A 25,011-nucleotide genomic window follows, 5' to 3' on the forward strand; every position below is an offset into this window, starting at 1 on the left:
GGAGTTTATGTAGTGGAAGGCCATCAGGGTCATCAAGTCCTTCTCTGCTGGTCTAAACTCTAATCAGAATCACTGACTTACATTATATTATATATTTGTGTTTTGTCCAATCAGATTTCGGCCATCACATTGTTTGTTGCTGGGTCTAAGAAATCTGCCCAGAGGCCTTCAGAATCAGCGCCATGCTGCTTTAAGTACATGTTGCTTGAAGCTGTTGCTTAAACCAATCAGATTATTGAGTTGCTGTAGGCATCTAGCAGGCGTCACATCAGCATTTTCACTGGTTTCACTGTTCATTGGGTTTCTTGCTTTAGAAGTAACATTCATTCATCCTGTATACAATTCCTGTCTGTGATGCAGTGCTCTGTTCTACTGCGTCTCTCTCTCTCTCTCTCTCTCTCTCTCTCTCTCTCTCTCTCTTTCTCTCTGTCTGTTTTACATATCTTTTACTGTATTAAACTAAACAAGAATAAACAAAAAAAATAAAAATCAATAATCAGAAAACGAAAACAGGAACCAGGCAAATATTTGAGACTGGAATTATACATTAAAATGTCTCTCTCTCTCTCTCTCTCTCTCTCTCTCTCTCTCCCCAGTGAGTGAACGGTGTGTTGTTTATCCTGGCTGCTGAAGGCTGCTGAGTGTAACGGCGTGACGGCTGCTCCTTTTCTCTTTCGGGTTCTCCTTAAGGGAGAAGAAAAGGATCAGTAGAGGAGTGGAGCGTCGGATGATGCGAGCGGACGAGAGACTGCGTTTATCTCACACCTACGACAAAGTGTCACAGCTAACGCCATGAGTCGCAGTTTCCCCCGTCAGGTAGTGACACAAACCACACTAACGACCTGCTACGGCTAAACCCAACGACACTCAGCCCCGGGAAAAGATGCAGACAGACAGACAGGGAGACAGACAAAAAGATACATGCAGAGAAAGACACAGATAAAGAGTCCGGCAGACAAGAGACAGACAGTGAGATGCGAAGGCAGACAGACTGTCAGAGAGACAGACAGATAAAGAGACAAACAGACAGATGAAATGCAAAGACAGACAGGCAAGGAGACAGATACAGACAGGCAGACGGAGACACAGAGACAGATAAAGTGACAAACAGACAGAAAATAAGATGCAAAGACAGACAGACAGACAGACAGGCTGAGACAGACAGTAAAAGAGACGACAGACAGAAAGACAGTGAGATGCACAGGCAGAAACTGATAAAGAGACAGACAGACGGGCGGGAAGATGCACAGACAGACAGGAAGACAGAAACTGATAAAGAGACAGACAGGTGGGTGGGAAGGTGCACAGAGAGACAGGAAGACAGAAACTGATAAAGAGACAGAGAGATGGGCAGTAAGATGCACAGACAGACAGAAAGACAGAAACAGATAAAGAGACAGACAGACGGGTGGGAAGATGCACAGACAGACAGAAAGACAGAAACAGATAAAGAGACAGACAGACAGGTGGGAAGATGCACAGACGGACAGGAAGACAGAAACTGATAAATAGACAGACAGACGGCAGTAAGATGCACAGACAGACAGGAAGACAGACACAGAAACTGATAAAGAGACAGACAGACAGGCGGGAAGATGCACAGACAGACAGGAAGACAGAACCAGATAAAGAGACAGACAGACAGGCGGGAAGATGCACAGACAGACAGGAAGACAGAAACTGATAAAGAGACAGACAGGCGGGCGGGAAGATGCACAGACAGACAGGAAGACAGACACAGAAACTGATAAAGAGACAGACAGACAGGCGGGAAGATGCACAGACAGACAGGAAGACAGAAACTGATAAAGAGACAGACAGAGACAGATAGACAGACCGATAGATAAAGAAACAGAAAGACTGACTCTGAGACAGATAAACGTCAGAGAGACAAAGTTTATGAACATCTCATACATCATGTATAATTTGCTGTTATAATAAACTTCACTCTTCTGGGTAGATGTTCCACTAGGTTTTTGTAGAGATTCATTCAGCTATAACGGTGTTAGTAAAGTCAGGTACTGATGCAGGTGAGATGTGGTGAGGAGGCCTGAAGTATAGTCAGTGTTCACATTCATCCCAATGGTGTTCAAGAGCTCCATAGAAGAAGATCTTTCACTTCAACCCATAGAAAGCAGATCTTCGTGTAGCTGGCTTTGTGTATCGTCATGCAGGTTCATTAATTTGCATATCAGCATTTACTGTTTTTTATTTTATTCCACATGAATGATTTGGAGGTGGAGGTTTTCTGTACGTGAACATGTGCTGGATATGGATTGGTTCAGGTGCAGTGGAGCAGTGATGTGGTCTCCACACAGCTCATTCCCGCACTATAAAAACATCTCCCAGGTTGACAGGAGCGTGTAATGAAGAAGGACGGCGGCCATTTTTGGTCAATCTGCTTGTTTCCTGTCACTTTAAAGGCGACAGTGGTTTATTCGGCCTATTAGTCTGCGATACGGAACGTGTCTGCAGGAGAACTCATCAATCCCCTGACTACTGTGTTCCTGCTTCATCGCTCTGCATCCATAGAGCTGTGGAGTTTATAGCCATGTGACTGTAGCTTTCCTTTAAAAGTCCTCCATCTGTCTTCTGTGCATCATTAAATAAATAACCCTGATGGAAACTGAGTCTCGCAGTCGCTCCTTGTGGAACCTCTGGAATCTCCTGAGGTTATTATAAATGTGCACCACAACGTTGCTAAGTTCTGGATACTGATTGGTCGAAAGGCGTCGATTAATTCTGTAGAGCAGCAGTCCTGACATTACATTGGGTTTATATTATCACGCTCGTAATCTATCTATCTATCTATCTATCTATCTATCTATCTATCTATCTATCTATCTATCTATCTATCTATCGATCTATCGATCTATCTATCTATCTATCTATCTATCTATCTATCTATCTATCTATCTATCTATCTATCTATCTATCTATCTATCCATCCATCCATGGTGGTCTTAAAGAGTTTTAAGATTAGTTTTGTAACACTCCAACAGATGGCAGCACAAGGCTGCACGCACAGTCACAGGGTGCACCGACCTTCACAAGTCAGTATGTCCAAAGACTATATAATCTATCCATCTATTCCTGTTTACCTTCTCATTTATCTTCTGGTTAATCTTCCTGTTTACCTTCTCATTTACCTTCTCGTTTACCTCCTCTTTTATCTACTCATTTATTTTCTCGTTAATCTTCCTGTTTACTATCTCCTTTACCTTCTTGTTTACCTTCTCGTTTATCTACTCATTTATCTTCTTGTTAATCTTCTCATTTACCTTCCTGTTTAACTTCTTATTTACCTTTTCATTTACTTGTCTATGTTTCTGTTCAGATCAGATTTCTCTGTGTAGCCTTTGTAATTATGAACAATGTCTCAAATCAGCTTTACAGATATAAAGAGGTTATAACAGTAGAATGTATAATTTCACCTTCTACCAGATTCCAGTTTTCTCCCGTGTGCACACATTAACGTTCCTGTCAATTCATTTCCACAAACAACACACCAGAAAATACAAAGAAAAACAAAGTAAAACAAACAAACAAACAAACAAATAAAGGATCCAACAAATAACAAAATGTGCAGAATCACATTGTATTCTGTAATAAAATATATTATTTTAAATAATAATTATAATCAGCAGCATTGCTTGTATTTGTCTGTTTGTTTATTTCCTTTGTTTTGTTCACTTATTTATTACTTAGTCATTTGTAATAAATAGAAATAAATAATGAATAAACCAGGATCAGTCAGATCTCATCTGGGATTTTATTGATATTGTTTATTTATTTGTTTATTATTTAAGCAGGGTTTCATTGAAAGTGTTGTTGCAGATAACCAAAATAAAAACAAACAAACTAATGCACAGAAAATAATAATAATAATAATAATAATAATAATAATAATAATAATAATAATAATAATAATAATAATAATAATAATAATAATAATAATAATAAGCAACCAAATATAACTAGGTCAATATAAGAGCAAAACATGTTTAATTCAAAATACAAACAAACAAACAAACAAACAAACAAAAGCTAAATGAAAATACTTTGGTTGTAAAAATTTTAAAAAGCTTTATTTATTTATGTGTTCGTTTTTTCTTAAAATGAAATTCCTTCGATAACAAACAAATAAATAAGTGTGAATAAAATGATTTGCGCAGTAGTGCGGTTTTTAAAACAGTAGCATAAACAGTGCGGCGAGCAATGCGTGTGTGTGTGTGTGTGTGTGTGTGTATGTGTTTGTGTGTGTTCACAGATGACACTGAACACTTACACACTGGGTTGTGTGGTGTGTTACAGTGTGAGCTGATAATCAAACTGTAATTATTCATCCCTCCTGTTTACATACAGGACTACCAGGCTACTCTGTGTGTGTGTGTGTGTGTGTGTGTGTGTGTGTGTGTGTGTGTGTGTGTGTGTGTGTGTGAGGGAGAGTTCCTTATTCCGAATTTTAAGTAGAAACCCAGCTTGTGCTCTCAGTGGGAGAAAAATCTCAGCTGAAATGTCAGCTCCATTCGACCCAGTTTCTTCTAAAAAAAGAGACTCAGGACACGTCAGGTTTCCCAGATAACAGTGCTGTGAGTGTTTCTCACACACACACACACACACACACACACACACACACACACACGGGAGAGAATGTAACACTGTCCTCATTGTTGAAGTTCCTGTTGTCCTCAGAAGACGAATATTTGATAAATTTTGTGTAACCTGGAGCAACTCTACCCTATAAATATTAATCCTCCATCTCAGTGTGTGTGTGTGTGTGTGTGTGTGTGTGTGTGTGTGTGTGTGTGTGTATGTGTGTGTGATATGCTGTACAACGCCACAGTGCTACGACATCATAATATGAAACTACACATAATTGTGACATCACTTCCCTTTATAATAATGCATTACTTCATTACCTTTTATATCCCCACATATTGTGACATCATCGCTACCCTTTATAACACCTGATGCTTATGACACCACTACCCTTTATAATGCTGCATTACACTACGTTGAGTGAGAAATGAAACGGAGGCGGCAGAAACAGTGATCCTATAAAAAAACCGTAACCAGGATGAATATGTGACTCGACGGCATCACGATTCAAGGCTTATCTCAGTGTTTTCGTCTCCCAGCATCTCCATCTCGCTCTGAAATCTGATTTCACGAGACGCCTCATGAGGCGACCAGACTAAAATCTAATTTACCCAAAATGAAATCAACCAAAAACCAATTGGGGGACCTGGGATTAAGTCTAATAGCTATTCATCCATCAATATCCAAAAGTGCGCTCGGTCATCCGGGGCGAACCATCGCACGGGGACGGGGGGTTTTCTGGGGGCAAACCTATCAGTGGTGTAATTTAGATAATGCTAAAAAGTAGAAATGTGTGTACATGTGTGCGTGTGTGTGTGTGTGTTTGCATGCATGTGTGTGTGTGAGCATGTGCTTGAGTTTTATCAGCGCTACAGATACACTGATATGTCCATCTCTTTACACACAAACTATTTGACACGAGACCCTGTACGATGCAGAAATACACTCCTGTGTGTGTGTGTGTGTGTGTGTGTGTGTGTTTGTGTGTGTGTCTTTTTGGAGCTTTATTATGTGTGATGAACTAACTTTTTTATCCACTTTATCACTGTTTCTCTGTGTATTGGAGATAGAAATTAATCACACACAGGGGGATATGACTGACACACACACACACACACACACACACACACACACACACACACACACATAAGTTAAAGTAAAGAAGTTGAAACTGAACCTCACATCATATTATTATTAGGGCTGTCAATTGATTCAAATATTGAATCGCGATTATTTACATTTGTATCTGTTCTAAATGTACCTTAAATTAATACTTTTTAAGTGTTTAATATTCTAATCAACATGAATAAACATTGATGCTTTATGCAAATGTATGTTTATTATCAGTGAAATTAAACTCAACAGAGCATGAAGACTAAATATTCGTATAAATGAATTAAAGTAATTATGGTGGTTTAAATGACGTAAATCATCAGGACACCAAACGGAACCTTTGTGTGTTTCCACACGGACGGTTAATGAGGTGAAACCGGAGAAACTGTACTTCAAACTTTCATATGGATTACAGAATCAGAAAATATATGTTTTCAATGTGAACTGGTTTATTTATATTATTAGCTTTATATATATATATATAATGTCTGTGAGGCAAATATTCACTGAGGTTCATGTTATTTTATTAATGTGTCTGTGAAGAGAGAAGTCAGAGACAGCAGAGAGCGCCCCCTGTCTGTTTTCTTTATTTTACAATAGCATAACGTTTTGTTGTTATTATGAGTTTATAGAAATAAAAGTAAACCCTTCTCAGATCTAATGATGTATTGCTCTTATCTGTATAATAAAAAAGACAGTAATTTAAGTTTGTTTCTGCGTTATGAGTAAAAAATCCCACAACACGGGCAGGTATACTAGTCGACCCCAGAGGGTTAATTGTGTGCATAAGGGCAGATTTTGAGACTTCGTGCATCAGTTAAACAAATGTATACTGATTCAAAATTATTATTAATTATTACATTTTTTATTGAATCTATTTATTTATATGAGTAAAGAAAGGATGTGAATAAATGTGTGTTGTGTTGAAGGTTTGCATTTTGTCTCTTTAATATTTCTTTATTTATATTTTTTATAAAAATGGTCAAACCGAAATGCACACTGCATTAATCGCACGTTAAAATGAATTTGCGTAAACGTGTTACTAACACTTTTAAAATATAAATTAATACAAAAAGAATTTCAAATGTTGTTCTCTAATGAATGTATCCAGGCTGAAGATCCACCATATAGAACACAAGCAGAGAAAAGATGATGATGATCAGGTGATCAGGAATGTCTCTGTTCTCATCACTGACTCCCTCTGTCTCATCCACGATAACCCCAGACTTCTTACTGCCTTCTGCCTGCTCATTGTGAGCTTCAGAAACTAGTCTACATCTGTGGTGTGAAAGAGACAGGAAATGATACACCAGTGGATTGAAGAAGCAGCACAATGACAGGAAATTGGTTAATGGGCTGAAAGCGGCTCAATGAGAAGAAAAAATATTGATCATGTCGCCAAATAGATTGAAACTGAAGAAACGAGTCTGTTATGAAAATATAAGAAGTAGAAGTACAGATATTTGTGTAAAAAATGTGATGAGGGAAAGTAAAAAGTTGGCCCAAAAATAGCAGCATTAAAGAGAAAAGAGCAACTTTGCGTACTCTGCGAAGTTCTTAAGGGCATGTGCACACTAATACCTTTTCGTTTAAAAATGCAGGTTTTTATAGTTGACAAAAATGTAGCTTTTTAAAAACGCTCTCCAAAGTGGATCAATTTGAAAATGCCGTTTTCACATCGGATTGTGGGCCGTGTGTAAAAACGGAAGCTTTCAAAAACAATGACACATTTTAGTCTTTGCAGCGATGTGTCAAAAAGCCAGAAAGTAAATAAATGCCAGATGGAAATGACGTGGGAATGAGCAACTTTTGGGAAATGACCGAGAACCACAGTGTGGGTACGGAGGGTTTTTAGACAAAAACGCTGTTTTTTTAAATATATCTAGATTAGTGTAAATGTAGCCCAAGGAACGCCTCTAGGTTACTTATGCAACCCTGGTTACGATTCTGTAACCTTGGAGACGCTGCGTCAACAAAGACGCAGTCAACGCTTCTGCGTGACCACGCTCTAAACCACATGTGTAATCAGTCCAACGGAAAAGTGTGATTTCACCGGCGGGGTGACGTCACGACCAGGAAGCTATAAACGCACATGCAGTAGAGACGGCGCTAGCTTTGGAAAGGGAAGGAAGCGATGCAGGGAGTGTGGCACCAATACACAGCCTTTTATTCCCTCTGGGATCCAGGGTTACATACGAAACCTAGAGTTTCTCGAATTGAAGAGGTCCACTTTTGCTCTGTAAAACTTCCCCCTTTGCAGATTCCCCTTTGTGGTTGATGTAAGAGACCACAGATGTGTTGTCCATACGGATCAGCACATGATGGCACCTTAGGTCAGAGAGGAAATGCTTCAGGGCTAGAAGCACAGTCAGGATCTCCAGGCAATTGATGTGTCACAAGAGATAAGGCCCTTTCCATAAACCTTGGGCAGAGTGGCCACTTTTGACCACCCCCCAACACATGGGGAGGGCATCCATTGTTAATGTTACACGACAACAAGGATCCCCAACACGGGGCCCTGTGACTGGAACCAGGGTTCCCGCCACATGTCTAAGACCTTTAGGGCTTGCAGCATGACCTTGATGGTGTGGAGTGGGTTGCCCTTTCCTTTCTTTCTGTGCAAACAGCCGCTGGCTTGACCTGCCACTGTGTAAGCCTTGCCCACCAAAGTCGAAGAGGTCTGAAAGAACTTGGTGGGGAGTATGGGGGCCTTAAGAGACGATGAATGCATCACCAGGGAGAGATTGCCAGCCAGCGTCTCTTTGACCCGGGGAATCAGCTCGTAGCCACACTCTTTCAGGCCCACTACGTTAGAGTAAAGAGAGATATTGGGACTGAAGAGGCGGGCCAAATAACCGCTGCCCCAGGATCTGGACACCTCAGGGGCAGGCCCCGGCATGGAGGTAGTGACCTAGGTCACAGAAAGTGCTTATCTAATATATTTAGAGGACACTGTTCCAGTTTCTCGGTTGGCCAAGTGATGTTGAGCTTGGAAATAGCATGAGTTACTACCTCCAGGTACTGGCCGCAGAGGCATGTCCATGGGTTAGTTTATTATAGCATCCCCTTCAAGCCCACATCCTCCTCACAGGGAGGAGAAAGAGCCAAAGAGCATGCTTCCGAACCCTGGGAGAAGGTACTGGATCTGGTAGAAAACGGACAATCACATCCCTATTCCTTTTGCCAGATCCATTTGCAAAACCCATCGCTTTTCCTTGGTGGAAGCAGGGCCAGAACCTCGAGGCACGTTAGCGAGAGCGCCCTCTCACAGTGCTCTGAAGGAGCTCTGCAGCTCGAGTTCCTAAAGGGAAGCCTTCAAGTATGTGACTGTGTGTGTGTGGGTGTGTGTGTTTGTGTGTTTGTGTTTGTGTGTGTGTGTGTGTAATTGGCAGCAGGTGTATCTAATCAGTAGGTTTGTTATTGTGAACTAAATTGTGAGAAGTCTGAAGATGTTCACTATTTAAGATTGGGACCAAACCAGGCCATTACTCATTGGAATTCAGATGAGTGTCGCTAGCAGCTTAGCTGATTTGCAGAATGACATGGCAGATACGAATCATTTTGTCCACCTTGTTTTTGAGAGTCCTTCTCATGAACAGAAGCAGGAAGTTTAACCTACTGATGGAAAACATCAACATCAAAAGGCAAATAGATTGCAGAAAATGTGGAGCTGTGAGGAGCAGGAAAGGTGAAAGGTCCAGAAAAATATCAGGAAATGGAAAAAAGTGTAAAGAACATGAATGCAAGAGCAGCGTTACAGATACCCCTGACAGGACGGTCTGTGAGGTGCATTTCTGAAGGAACGTTCAAGCGTTTCTGTCCGGATGTCACTGGTTCCTGAAGCATGAAATTTTCCTTCCACTTGAACTAGGAGACCTGAACCTGTTTTAGAAAGACAATGCTTCTGTGTACAAAGCCAGCTCCATGAAGATCTGCTTTCATGGGTTGGAAGATGTGGAAGATCTCCTGTTATAGATCTCTGAACACCTGAATGTGAATGCTTGCCTGCATCCCAGGCTTCCTCACCACATCTCACCTACATGAGTTTACTAACACCCTTGTGGATAAACAAATCTAGTGGAACATCTTCCCAGAAGAGTGGAGTTTTTATTCTTTATACCAAAAAGGTTTTCGAGATGAGTGTAACCGTGTGTGTGTATGTGTGTGTATGTGTGTGTGTGTGTGTGTGTGTGTGTGTGTGTGTGTGTGTGTGTGTGTGTATGTTTTCTCCTCAGGTTTAGGACGTTAAGTGAAAGTACTGGACTATGATGAGTAAAGATGGACTCTGTGCTGTGTTCTGGCCTCAGCGAGCCGGGAAACTCCTACTCCTGTCCCTTTCTCTGGTTCTTCTGCACACCAACATCACGTTCTCCAAGAACACACACTACTCCTGGAAAACAGGTGAGGAGAACTTCATGTGGTGTGGAGGGGATGGATACCAACACGATATTGTGATTAGCACTGATCCAGTATTGTGATTGATACTAATCTGGTTTTGTGTTTTTGCTGATGCAGTTTTGTGTTTGTGCTGATCCGGTACTGTGATTAAAGCTGATCCGGTACTGTGATTAAAGCTGATCCGGTACTGTGATTGATAATGATCGGGTTTTGTGATTGATATTGATATGGTATTGTGATTGATACTGATCCGGTACTGTAATTAATACTGATCTTGTATAGTGATTGATGCTGAACTGTTATTGTGGTTTATACTGATATTTATTTATTTATTTATTTATTTATTTATTTATTTAGTGTGGTTTTGTGCAGTGCTGTTTGTCTTAGTTTGTCTTAGAGTACATTTGTGTGTGTGTGTGTGTGTGTGTGTGTGTGTGTGTGTGTGTGTGTGTGTCTGCATGTTGGTATGGGTGCTAATCTCCTCCCACAGCTTCACCTGGAGCGCTGTGATTGTTAGCATGCTAATGCAGGCTAGGTGTGAGAGAGATGATCCATCTCTGACACGTTTCTCTACGCACATCGTAATCACGTGTAATGATGTACACAGTAATCTCACCTCTCGCTCTCACGCACTCCAACACGCTGAAGACTTATAGACTCTGAGACGGCAATGTGAGCTCGCAGAGCGCTCCGAACAGGATCGCTGGAATCCGATTTCACCCTTTAATCTGCCGGGGTTCTGCCGAGATGCCGTGTGTGTGTATGTGTGTGTGTGTGTGTGTGTGTGTGTGTGTGTGTGTGTGTGTGTGTGTGTGTGTGTATTAATCCCCGGGGATGATTTATTTCTCTATCACTTCTCTCAGCACTGCTGCTGTTCACATGAGAGTCCTGAAACCATGTTATTTTCTAATATTGAAAAGTCGCTGTTTATTCCTCTGTGTGTGTGTGTGTGTGTGTGTGTGTGTGTGTGTGTGTGTGTGTGTGTGTGTGTATATAATATGTAAATATATATGCATGTGTGGGGGGTGTTGTTTTGAATATTTATACTTGGAGAAATTATTTTTTACACACACACACACACACACACACACACACACACAAATCTATGAGGATCTGTAGATACGGTTCATCAAATGTTTTGTAAAATCCATTAGCTATGCTTCAGCAATACGGATTTTCTTTTTCAGAAATAATGTACTTGCTACACAAGCAGGATGAATGTCTGATTAGCATCTGATTAGCGTCTGATAACTGTCTGATAAGTAAATACAATTTCGTTATCTTACCGTACAAATTAGACATTTTTGTAAGAAATGATTCATGTCCAATCTCACTGTGTGTGTGTGTGTGTCTGCTCTTGGAAGTGAGATTGGACAGCAGGATAAAAACCCACCAAAAACCACAACTTTTGAACAAAATTAACTTTGAAACTACACTGTGTGGCCAAAAGTTTGTGAAGATCTAAGGTTAAGAAGCTCATAGCTTTTTGAACATCTCATGTTTAATCTCCATTTGAGATTTTAATGAGCTCCACACTTTTGGGAAGATTCCATTAGATTTTGTGGAACTTCATTCAGCTCCAGGGGTGTTAGTAAAGTCAGGTGTTGATGTAGGTGGGACGGTGAGGAGACCTGGGGTGCAGTCAGTGTTCACATTCAACCCAAGGGGTTGGAGCTCTATAGCAGATCTTCTACTCCACACCTATGAAAAGCAGGTCTTCATGGAGCTGGTTTGGGATCACGTAGTTCAAGTGAAAGAAAAATGTTACAAAACGTTTGACCACAAAGTGTATGAAGATTATTATTATTATTTCCTTTTTCTTTTGTTTCTGGTTCTCATATTTGTGAGTCAAATCTTTAAACATAAAGGCCATGTCTTTCTTTCTGTAACAGTGGCACATAGGCCACGCCCCCTTTAGGATAACTGACAGGTTCATAGGCCATGCCTCCTTTATTGTAGCTGGCAGGTTCATAGGCCACGCCTCCTTTATTACAACTGACAGCTTCATAGGTCACGCCTCATTTATTATAATTGACAGGTTCATAGGCCACGCCTCCTTTATTATAACTGAAAAGTCATAGGCCACGACTCCTTTATTATAACTGACAGGTTCATAGGCCCTGCCTACTTTATAATAACTGAAAGGTCATAGGCCACGCCTCCTTTATTATAACTGACAGGTTCATAGGCCACGCCTCCTTTATTATAATTGAGAGGTTCATAGGCCACGCCTCCTTTATTATTCCACATGTTCCTAGGCCTTTTTGCCATCTTACACATTCACACGCCTGCAGAGAGAGGGTTGAAAGGTGTATAGTATAATGTCAGAGATGATCCTTCATCCTGTTATTCACTGCTACGTGTGTTTGTGTACCGTCTCTGCCCCCGGCCTCGTCATTGGTTCGTGTGTTCAAGTGTTCTCTCAGTCACGGCCGTTTCCTCTTCTGCTTGCGTTCTGTGTTTGTGTTCTGTTTAGTTTCTGTCGCTGTACAGTATCTGGTTTCCCGGGTTTCATTCTCATTTTCCTCGTTGTTTTGGTCGAGCTCATGATGTTTGGTAAATCACTGGACCTCAACCTGATTCATGTGTGAACCTTCTGATTATGTTCTGGGTTTGTCTGAATCAGAATCTCTATAAAAGTAATTCCTGTTCCTTTATTCGTCCATGTGTCATCCTGTTCTCCTGCTCTCTCCACTGCAGCCTGACCTCCGATTAATCCCCTGTACAATAAACTGCTCAGGCTTTCCTGCAGGTGTGTGTGTGTGTGTGTGTGTGTGTGTGTGTGTGTGTGTGTAGCTAGCTGGCTATGTATTGACATTTGAATGTCACAGTCCACACACACTCACACACACACACACACACACACACACACACTTGCTTTCTCAACTAGTCCCTAAAAGAATGCATTTGAAATGTGTCCACTGGTCAAATAACAGCCTTCCTGTGTGTGTGTGCGTGTGTGTGTGTGTGTGTGTGTGTGTGTGTGTGTGTAGGTGCTTCTTATCAAAAACAACCTTGGAGAATGAGTATGAAGGTGATGAGGCTTTGATGGGGTTCTAAGCATCCTGCAACACACACACACACACACACACACACACACACACTAAATATTATGAACTCTCAGGAGTTTTCTGCTGACTGTCATTAGCAGCACGTCTGGTCTCAGTGAGATTTTTGAGCAGAACTTCTTCCCAGAGGAACTTATTTCTCGCATCTCAATACAAGACGTTGTTTCAAAAACTTGTGTAGTTCGAGAGGAATCTTTTAACATACCCTGAATTTGGATTGCAAGTCCACAGGGAGGGAAATTGGGAGGATTTTATTCCTATGTACACTGTTAGAAGTCTGAACACTTATCACAGCTTTTGAGCATCACATGGGTTTCCAACGAGGCCACATTCTAAAAAAACCCTTGTATAACATGCATACCGTGCACACCACAGTGGTTTATTTTATGACAGAGGTTTCATGTAGAACTCTTTTCGACATCTAAATATCCTGACCTTGATGGGGTTCTAGTCATCCCTCCTGAAGAACATTTAAATGTTTTACTCTATGTTCTACAAGAATATGTATTACCAGCATATGAGTTTTCTTTAGAAACCCCGTTTAGAACTTAAGAAACATGACTTGCCCATGAAACCATTGAATAAACCTTGAAGAAACATTTAAGAAACCAATGGAGAACTATTTCAGCTCTGTCAAAAAGCATCTATAATGTCTTTCCTACAGATCATCTTTCCCACAGAGCAGCTCTAGCACAGAGCATCTTTCTTTTAAAGAACATCTCTCCTCTCCTACAGAGCATCTGTCCTACGAATCATCTCTCACACACAGCGTCTCTCCTACAGAGCTTCTCTAATGCAGAGCATCTCTAATGCAGATCTTCTCTCCTACTCAGCGTCTCTTCTACAGATCATCTTTTCTACAGAGTGACTCTTGGTAAGGGTCTCTCTTACAGAGCATCTCCTAGAGACCATCTCTCCTACAGTGTCTCTCTTTTAAATTGGGTCTCTCTTCTCCCACAGAGCGTCTCTCTTACGGAGTGTCTTTCCTAGAAAGCATCTCTTTCACAGAGCGTCACTTGTACAGAGCTTCTCTCCTACAGAGCATCTCCAATGCAGAGAGCCTCTACTACAGAGTGTTTCTTTCCCACAGAGTGTCTCTCCTACAAAGATTCTCATGCAGAGCATCTCTAATGCTGATGTCTCTCATACAGAGTGTCTCTTTCATTAAGGGTCTTTCCTACAAAGTGTGTCTCTCCTCTTCTACAGAGCATCTCTTTCACAGAGTGTCTTTCCTACAGAGTATCTCTAATGCAGAGAGCCACTAATGCGTTATGCGCTCTGTGAGAAGTGGTAGCTCAGTGGTTAAGGCATTAGACTTTGGATTGGAAGGTCACGAGTTAATATCCCACCACCACCAAAAGCTGTTACTGCTGGGCCCTTGAGCAAGGCCCTTAACCCTCCTCTGATCAGTTGTAAGTTACCCCTGAGAAAGGGCATCTGCCAAATGCCATTAATGTAAATATAATGCAGATCGTCTCTCGCACATGGAGCATCTCTCTTACAACGTGTCTCTCCTGCAAAAAGTCTCTCTAACAGAGTGTTTTTAAATGCAGAGCATCTCTCTTACAGAATGTCTCTCCTACAAAGCCTCTCTCCTATAAAGCATCTAACTCCTACGTCACCACTAATGCAGAGGAATAAACTTTAATACTCGTTAAATGCAGTCTTACAGGTCAAGCGCATTATACAAGCATTATAAGAGCATCACATAAGAATTATGTGAGAATTTAAAGAGCATTACGTGATTATTATAAGAGCATTATGAGCATTATAAAAGCATTACATGAAAGTTATATGAGTATTATATGAGCATTATGTGAGCATTATGAGAGCATTATATGAAAGTTATATGAGCATTATATAAGCATTATAAGAGCAATAAGTGTGCATTAAGTGAGCCATATAAGCGCATTAAATGAGCATAATAAGAGCATTATATGAGCATTATAAGAGCATTACATAAGCATTATAAGAGCATTAAGTAGGCATGAAGTGAGCCGTATAAGCGCATTAAATAAGCATAATAAGAGCATTATGTGAGCATAATGAATGCATTATGTGAGTGTAAGTTGAAGATAAATGATGGTTGGAGTGTAATCAGTGCTGCAGCTCTGCCTCCTGTGTTGCCTTTACTGCATTAAATCATCATTAAACGTCTCTGTGTGTCTCTGATCCAGGTTCAATGTTAGTTTGGTGGAAAATAAACAGGAGAAAGTGCAGAAAGGAGTCATTTCATTCCCCATACGTCATAAATAAACAACCATCCAGGCAGTGTCGGGTAATACATCAACAAACACCAAGAAGCTTCAAACTACTCCATCAAGGGGAATTTTATATATATATATATATATATAAATGAAAGATTAAAAAAAAAATGAAATGAAAAATGAATAATACGGTAATAAAATAGTTTTTCAAACATTTGTATGTAATTTATCAGTACAAACTTTGAAATCTTACTCCGAACTTTCGAGTGACTCGCGGCTTCTCGCCAACGATCAGATTTTTCACGAGTTACTCTCAGTCCGCTTCCAAATGAAAAGTCGCCAACTTTGGAGTATCGACGTTCCACTGTATTCATCTTTTCAACAATTTATTCACAATCTGTTTATTTCTGCAAAACTGCAGTCCAGTGTTCGAGGTGCTGTGGAGAAAACACTCAAACAAAATGATTAGAAACTGATTTCTTTACTTTTTATTTCTGCATGGTTTCAGAATTTGTGTGTGTGTGTGTGTGTGTGTGTGTGTGTGTGTGTGTGAGAGATAGAAAGATGTTTGATGGTGATAACTGCAGACTGTAAACTTCCACTGCTGTATAAATAACTGCATCGTTGTCACGGCCGATCACCCAGAGAATGAAAACACGCCTCCTTCTCCCAACACATGCAAACACACACACACACACACACACACACACACACACACACACACACAGCTCACTGAAAATGAACTCAGCTGTCAGAGTAATGAGAGTGGACACTGTCATGGGGAAGAAAACAAAACTTTGGAAGTGACTAAGTCAGGAAGCAGAGACAGAACCAGTGTCAGAATTCAGCCAATATTCCATCAGGGGGAGTTTACTGCAAGTCACCAGGGAATGATTTCCCTGCGTCGTCATATATTAGCCTCTCAGCGTGCAGACACACACACACACACACACACACACACACACACTGTCAAATTGGTCCCCCTGTGATTATACCCACCTCTCTCACTGACACACTGCTTCATTACAATACACCCACTGCTGAAGAATAATTAAATGCTGCCATATGGCTGAAAGGAAACCTCAGGGACTCTCGGAAGAGTCCGAGCAGCGCTGTGTGTGTGTGTGTGTGTGTGTGTGTGTGTGTGTGTGTCAGCACCGAGTGTGTATGAGTTCCTGTCCTCCTAAACACACTTCTCCATGGTTTAACTGCAGCTCTGTTCCACAAACCTGGTCACTTTGTGTTGATCAGCATGCGTTCTGGAATTTCAGGACAGATTATCTTGTGTAAATAATTGTATCAACACGGTGTAAAGATTGTTCGCCTGTATCCTCCTCGATGTTTTAGACTGTATTTATGTCTGTCAATGTTTTTCTAATCCCTTTTCCAGCTTGAAGAATTATTTATACGGTCATAAAAAAGTCACGCCCACATTACCTATATTTACTGGTGTGTTTTTAAAACACACTCAGAACCACCAACATTTCCATATATGGATTTAAGACGCCCATAAATGCCATCTATGTTTATAAAGACATGGCCATTTACAGTGACTCTCTTTTCTATACTAATGACACGCCCACATCTGACCTTCATAGTTATAAAAGTATAGGCATTAAAAAGTGCACTCACTTCCATATATGGACTAAGACACACCCACACCTGTATCTGTGCTCATATAGGCATTGCTTTTTAGAGCAGTTCTTATTATCATATATGGACTTGCTGATATGTGCCATAAAAGTATGTGGTCATAAAAGTCATATAGATTTAAACACACCCACTCTGAGTTTCGAACAAGTTATAATCGCCTCTACGTTTCCCGCTAGCAAGCCAGTTTGCTAACTTTCGTCATAAACACAGTAACTAGCTTTTAATCCACATTTCTGTCGTGTTTGAATTAGATTAAACTTCCGATATTAAATTTTAGTCTCATCAGCGTCTACCTGCAGCAGAGACACGGAGGGACGCAGGAAACTAATTTACTTATTTTTGCTCACCAGGAGTGAGATATTTGGACTTAAATGTCAGCTCTTTATAAAGAAAGGTAAATATTCAGCACACCTTCGCAATCTCACATCCACAACATGCATCTCTGAGGGCTTTCACAGTAAGTTGGTCGTCTGCTCCTGAACTGAAAAAGCTCACCTGATCCTGATGGAGAAGGAGAAGGTTTAATATTCCACCTGCAATCTCACTAACACACATCGACCTGGATGGAGCTTAATGATTCCACTGGTTTAGAGAGAGAGAAAGAATTTAGCAGATGTGGAGAAACAGAGAGAAACAAAAAGAAAAAAAAATTGGAGGGTTTTAAAAAACACCCACTAAAATCCGATTGTTTCCATATATGGACTCAAAGACACGCCTATTTTTATTATATGTGGTCTTAAGGCTACACCCACTCAGAATTCAATGGATAGAGTTTGAGGTGGTGTCAAAAAGTTTTGAGACACAGATCATGTCGCTGAACAGCTCCAGATCTGCAAAGGACAATGTCTTCTGTCACACTGATTTATAAAAGTTGGTGCTCCCTGTGACTATGTGTGCAGCCTTGTGCTGCCATCTATAGGCATGTTAAAAAACTAGTATCGAAACATTTTGCTTCCACCCTGTATGCGTTCATAAAACTACCTCAGGGCTGATGTCACTGCCATATATGGACTTAAAGATACGCCCACATTATGGATTACAGGACACGCCCCCTTTTCCTATCTATAGTCACTGATTTCCATATCTGTGAACAATAACACTCAAAATCTGATTGCAGTTTAGTTTAGTCTAAAAGCGACATACTTAAACCTATGGATTAAAGACACTTGGGATTTCTCCATGTGTGGTTTGTAAGGCATTGCTGCACAGATCTGATCGCCTTCAGCTACGTGTATGTGGAGGTAATTACAGTGTCCTCCATTAATATTGGCACCCTTAATCAAACAGAATGAAAATGAATATCAATTTATAAAAAATAATAGCAATAACAGTTAATCATATTTTGAATAAAAAAATTTGGAAAATTCTCAAAAATTTTGAAAAAACAAATTTCCTCAACCCCAGTTGCCAAAACTTATAACATGGAGATGAGACAAAACAACCTTTCAAATCAACACAGAAATAATTAAAGACACAAAAAAATCAATGTTTTTTTGTTCTAATGACCTGCTCAGTCTTTGCATTCGAACCTCGTGGGAGTCGAGCGCGATCCCTTTGCAAGTGTCTCGAACCTCGTTAATCTGAAAAATCAACGCCGACCCTGAACGACCTCGAAATATCACCCGGAGCTTGTCGCATTCTTCTCCTGCACCAATGATTTCCTATATAAACTGTCCCGGAGATGCTGTGCTGTAATCGACACACTCGCTGCAACGAAGCCACACTGAACTCTATGAAATGGAAATGAATTAAAAGAAGGAGAGAGAGAGAGACAGAGAGAGAGAAGGATGATAGACAGATGAATCCTCGGCGCAGATCTGTTCCCCATCAGAGCCCATTGATTTGCTGCTCTCCAATTGGAGGTCATTAACGATGCATGCTAGAAATGTCTGCAATGATTTTGGAAACGATCTAATTGAACTCACATCGGTCTGCAATGCGGAATAGAGAGATCGAGAAAGAGAGAGAGAGAGAGAGAGAGAGAGAGAGAGAAAGAAATGAGTGTCTCTGTGTTGATTAAAGTAAAATGTTCCTCTGTTGAAAGAAAAGAAGAAGCTCTGCTGTTTACCTGAACAGAACAAATACAGACAACTAAACAAGAGACTTCAGAGACTTCGTCTTAACAAGCTGAAAGAAAAAGAAAGGGAGAGAGTGTGTGAGAAAGGGAGAGATAAGAGATGAGAAATGAGACAAAAGAGATGAGACTAAGGGAGACAAGATTGAGATAGAGAGAAGGGAGAGAGAGAACAGTCCTAGAGCGAGAGACAAGACTGAGAAAGAGGAAAAATCAGACAGTGATAAAGGAGAGATTGGACAAAAATGGACAGGACAAACAGATGAGACTAAGAGAGACAAGACAGAGAGAACAAAAGATTAGTTTGAGAGAGAGGAGATTTAAGAAAGAGAGAAGTGACAGAGAAACATAAAGCTGGGAGAGAGATTGGAAGAGGAAGACAGAGAGACAAGATAAAGAAAAGAAGAGATAAGGCAAGAAAGATGGGAAAAAGAGATGGGACTGAGAGAGAAATGAGGCAGAGAAAGATGAGACTGAGAAAGATGAGGCAGAGAAAAGACAAAACAGAAATAGAGGAGAGATTAGATAGAGGAAGATAAGACAGAGAAAGAGAGAGAGGATAAAAGAGACAAAGAGAGACAAGACAGAGAGAGATGAGACAGAGAGGAAGATAAGACCAAGAGAGAAAGAGAGAGTGATAGAGCGAGGACACCGAGAGAGGAGAGATTAGATGGAGGAAGAGGAGACTGAGATCAAAGGAGAGATGAGACAGAGAGGAGAGAGACAGAGAGGAGAGATGCAACGAAGAGAGACAAGACAGAAAGAGATGAGACAGAGAGAGGAGAAATGAGACAGAGGAAGACTAGATAGAATGAGATAATACTGGATGAGAAATGAGACAGAGAGAGGGAGATAAGACAGAGGAAGAATAGCTGGAAAGAGATGATACTGAGACATACAGAAATAGAAAGGAGAGATGATACAAAGGGAGATAAAACCAGGAGAGAGATGAGACAGAGGAGACTAGATAGAGAAACAAGACAAAGGGAAAGGAGAGATAAGACAAAGAGAGATGAGACAGAGAGAGATGAGATAGAGATAGAGATGAGTCATAGGGAGATAAGACAGAAAGAGATTAGATAGAGATGAGGCAAAAGGAGAATAAGCATAGAAAGATGAGATAGAGAAAGATGAGACGAGATGAGTGGGAGACAAAAAAGAGAGGAGAGAACTTGTCATGAGAAATTACAATATTTTTTTCTGTTCTCAAGATGTCAGAAAACATATAGAGAGAAAAAGTGGAAATGTGAGAGATAAAAGAGAGACTGAATCAGATAAATTAGGCGATCAGTGTTATGCTAAGCAGATCTAATCTCTTACAGTGATGTGTGTGTGTGTGTGTGTGTGTGTGTGTGTGTGTGTGTGTGTGTGTGTGTGTGTGCGTGGAGGTGATTTCAAGCCTGTTCCTCATCAGAGCTCATCGATTTGCTGCTCTGAATTTGGACATCATTAGCATTGTGTCTGAAATGTCAATAATGACTTCAGAGATGATGAAGATTAACACAGGCCAGGCTGCGACCTGAGAACAGGAGAGACACGAGTAAAGAACCAACACTGCACAACTGTTCACCTGCGCAACTGTTCACCTGCGTTACTGTTCACCTGCACTACTGTTCACCTGCATTACTGTTCACCTGCGCAACTGTTCACCTGCATTACTGTTCACCTGCACTACTGTTCACCTGCATTACTGTTCACCTGCAACTGTTCACCTGCATTACTGTTCACCTGCATTACTGTTCACCTGCATTACTGTTCACCCGCATTACTGTTCACCTGCATTACTGTTCACCTGCATTACTGTTCACCTGCACTACTGTTCACCTGCATTACTGTTCACCTGCACTACTGTTCACCTGCATTACTGTTCACCTGCATTACTGTTCACCTGCACTACTGTTCACCTGCATTACTGTTCACCTGCACTACTGTTCACCTGCGTTACTGTTCACCTGCACTACTGTTCACCTGCATTACTGTTCACCTGCGCAACTGTTCACCTGCACTACTGTTCACCTGCACTACTGTTCACCTGCATTACTGTTCACCTGCATTACTGTTCACCTGCACTACTGTTCACCTGCGTTACTGTTCACCTGCACTACTGTTCACCTGCGTTACTGTTCACCTGCACTACTGTTCACCTGCGTTACTGTTCACCTGCACTACTGTTCACCTGCGTTACTGTTCACCTGCACTACTGTTCACCTGCGTTACTGTTCACCTGCGTTACTGTTCACCTGCGTTACTGTTCACCTGCGCTACTGTTCACCTGCGTTACTGTTCACCTGCGCACTGTTCACCTGCGTTACTGTTCACCTGCACTACTGTTCACCTGCATTACTGTTCACCTGCGCAACTGTTCACCTGCATTACTGTTCACCTGCTACTGTTCACCTGCATTACTGTTCACCTGCACTACTGTTCACCTGCATTACTGTTCACCTGCATTACTGTTCACCTGCACTACTGTTCACCTGCATTACTGTTCACCTGCATTACTGTTCACCTGCACTACTGTTCACCTGCATTACTGTTCACCTGCACTACTGTTCACCTGCATTACTGTTCACCTGCACTACTGTTCACCTGCACTACTGTTCACCCGCATTACTGTTCACCTGCACTACTGTTCACCTGCGTTACTGTTCACCCGCGTTACTGTTCACCTGCTACTGTTCACCTGCACTACTGTTCACCTGCATTACTGTTCACCTGCGTTACTGTTCACCTGCGTTACTGTTCACCTGCACTACTGTTCACCTGCGTTACTGTTCACCTGCGCAACTGTTCACCTGCACTACTGTTCACCTGCGTTACTGTTCACCTGCACTACTGTTCACCTGCGTTACTGTTCACCTGCGTTACTGTTCACCTGCGTTACTGTTCACCTGCACTACTGTTCACCTGCACTACTGTTCACCTGCACTACTGTTCACACACGCCTGCGTTACTGTTCACCTGCGTTACTGTTCACTTGCACTACTCTTCCCCTGTGTCACTGTTCACCTGCGTCACTGTTCACCTGTCCATAAAGTGTCTGTGTGCGGTGTGGTGTAAAGTGTCCATAAGTTTAGTTGTGTTAGTGTTTATTGTGCAGTAGTTAGTTGTGTTAGTGTTTAGTGTAGAACTGGTTAGTTGTGTTAGTGTTTAGTGTAGAACTGTTTAGTTGTGTTTGTGTTTAGTGTAGCACTGTTTAGTTGTGTAAGTGTTTATTGTGCAAGTGGTTAGTTGTGTTAGTGTTTAGTGTAGAACTGCTTAGTTGTGTAAGTGTTTATTGTGCAGGTGGTTATTTGTGTAAGTGTTTATTGTGCAGATGGTTAGTTGTGTTAGTATTTATTGTGCAGGTGGTTAGTTGTGTTAGTGTTTAGTGTAGAACTGTTTAGTTGTGTTAGTGTTTAGTGTAGAACTGGTTAGTTGTGTTAGTTTTTAGTGTAGAACTGGTTAGTTGTGTAAGTGTTTATTGTGCAGTTAGTTAGTTGTGTTAGTGTTTAGTGTGTTTATTACTCATGGTAACTCGTATTAGCACTTGTTTGTAATGACTTCCTCTCATCATTTCCTTCTTCTTTCTCTTCACACATTTCCTGAGGTATTATTATTATCATTCGCTTCAGCAGTGTGTGTGAACGTTCCTCTCCATGTTCTTCTCTGCAGCATTGCCATGGTTTCATTTGAATCCTTGCTGAGATGTGAACAGCCAGCAGGTGCACAGCGTCTGACTGAGTGCTATCACACTTTCGACATGTCGAGGAGATCAAACCACCTTATTTTAACAAATCATCCTCTATATGGGCTGCTCTGCACCTATCTTCACTTCCAGACCAAGCGCTCATTTATTATAATAATCATCATCATCATCATCATCATAACTAATCATAATAATAATTAATCATCATCATCATAACAACATTATTATTATTATTATTATTATTATTATTATTATTATTATTATTATTAACAACAACAACAACAACAACAACAACAACAACAATAATAATAATAATAATAATAATAATAATAATAAAGTAAGAGACTGATGGTCTAAACCCAAGCAGAAGGAATAGGGAGCTTCAGGTGCTGATGAGTCCTACCACGGCAGGGAGATTTTGCTGCAGGGTTGTTGTGTATCTCCAGGTGGTTTGAGGAGAGAGTGTAAAATGCTGATAAATATTCCGAGTGTGTCGAGTGAGAGGCAGCTGAGTCACCTTTTCATGCTGGTGGAGGTCTGAAACTCCCACAGGAACAGAAGGACCTTCAGTCTCTTCTCTGTCCGAATACAAATGAGCATTTCTGAGTGAAGTGACCACCAGATTCCCACAAGCCCTCGGGTGAACAAACAACTCTGTAATGAGGCCGTTAATGAGGAGCTTTTGCTGGGAAGCTCTGGATCTGAACACACCTACAGAACAATGATGTTCCTGCTCTCAGGTGGCTCTGTGTTCTAATGAAACCTGATCTCATGACTCATAAGCCCCACCCACCTGTTATCCTATCAGTGGCACTGTTACCTGTGCAGATGTTTAGCCATGGAGGTGTTAATTGTGCAGATGTTTAGTCATGCAGGTGTTAATTGTGCAGATGTTTAGTCATGCAGGTTTTGCTTGTGCAGAGGTTTAGTTGTGCTGGGGTTACTTGTGCAGATGTTTAGTCGGACAGGTTTTCCTGTACTGCTGTTACCTGGGAAGATGTTTAGTGGTGCAATTGTCACATGTGCCAGTGTTTAGTGGTGCAGAAGTTAGCTTTGCAGATGTTTAGTGGTGCTGGTGTTACAGGTGCAGATGTTACTTCTGTAGGTGTTATTTGTGCAGGTGTTACTTCCTGCGGTGTTACCTGTGCAGATGTTTAGTGGTGCTGATGTTTAGTTGTGCAGGTGCAGGATGATGCTGAACCCTTCATCACCTGAAGGCATGGTGAGGCCTGTGAATCTTTGATGTTTCCTCTCACACACTGCTCATGTTCTCTCTTCAGAAACAGGGTGTGAGATAAGACCTGTAACTCCTCCCACTGAAATGTGTATCTGTAAAAACTCGTCTCTGACTTTCAGATGTTCTGCAGTGATGAGACACACATCATTTTCTTTCTTCCTACCGTCCTGATGACCTGAACGTCGAAATCATAATTGGTTCCATTAGTGTCTGGCGAGCACCAAAGCGCCTGTCAGTCTCCTCCTCGTTAAAGATCAGCTGTGATCGTCTCTGAACAGGGCTTTCAGCAGCTCCTGCTAATTACCACGCAACACAGACGTTCTGCAAAAGGCCGAGATCGAGACGCCGCCTTTAAATGTTATTTCTGGAGAACAAATGTACTGCTAAAGACAAACATCTGTCTTTCATCTGAGTGTGGAAGGGGTCAGGATGAGCTCGTCTCGATTAGCCCCCTCCAAATCCACCGCCTTTCATCATGTGAAGTAAATGACAGTAAAAGTGAAGAATGAGGGCAGAACGAGAGAATCGATGATAAACGTCTGAGGCAGTAGGAACAATTGAATATAATGATGAAGGGTGGGATGGGAAATGGGGTGAGGGTGGGGTGTACACAATGTGATTGTGTATAAAGGTGTGTGTTTGTGTGTAAAGGTGTGTGTTTGTGTATAAAGGTGTGTGTTGTGTGTAAAGGTGTGTTTGTGTGTAAAGGTGTGTGTTTGTGTATAAAGGTGTGTGTTTGTGAATAAAACTGTGTGTTTGTGTGTAAAGGTGTGTGATTGTGTTGAAAGGTGTGTATTTGTGTGTAAATGTGTGTTTATGTTTAAAGTTGTGTGATTGTTTAGAAAGGTGTGTATGTGTATGTAGAAAGGTGTATTTGTGTGGAAATGTGTGTTTATGTTTAAAGTTGTGTGATTATGTAGAAAGGTGTGTGATTATGTAGAAAGGTGTGTAAATGTGTATGTTTGTGAATA

The 25,011-nt window shown here is 41.1% G+C and overlaps 1 protein-coding gene across 3 annotated transcripts in view; it reads left to right on the forward strand.

Annotated features, from left to right (window-relative positions):
- Nucleotides 1–25,011, forward strand: part of thsd7ba (thrombospondin, type I, domain containing 7Ba) — a 266,155-nt gene that overhangs the window by 65,327 nt on the left and 175,817 nt on the right. For 2 of the 3 annotated variants that reach the window (XM_046845273.1, XM_046845275.1), the window contains exons 2-3: nt 597–816; nt 9,951–10,116. In XM_046845273.1, the coding sequence (XP_046701229.1) occupies nt 9,981–10,116 (136 nt within the window). In that variant the 5' untranslated portion in view covers nt 597–816; nt 9,951–9,980. The remainder of the gene's footprint in view (nt 1–596; nt 817–9,950; nt 10,117–25,011) is intronic. The other variant, XM_046845274.1, reaches the window with a different exon arrangement.

The sequence above is a fragment of the Silurus meridionalis genome, chromosome 3, assembly GCF_014805685.1.
Source record: "Silurus meridionalis isolate SWU-2019-XX chromosome 3, ASM1480568v1, whole genome shotgun sequence".
In the NCBI taxonomy this organism is placed as follows: domain Eukaryota; kingdom Metazoa; phylum Chordata; class Actinopteri; order Siluriformes; family Siluridae; genus Silurus; species Silurus meridionalis.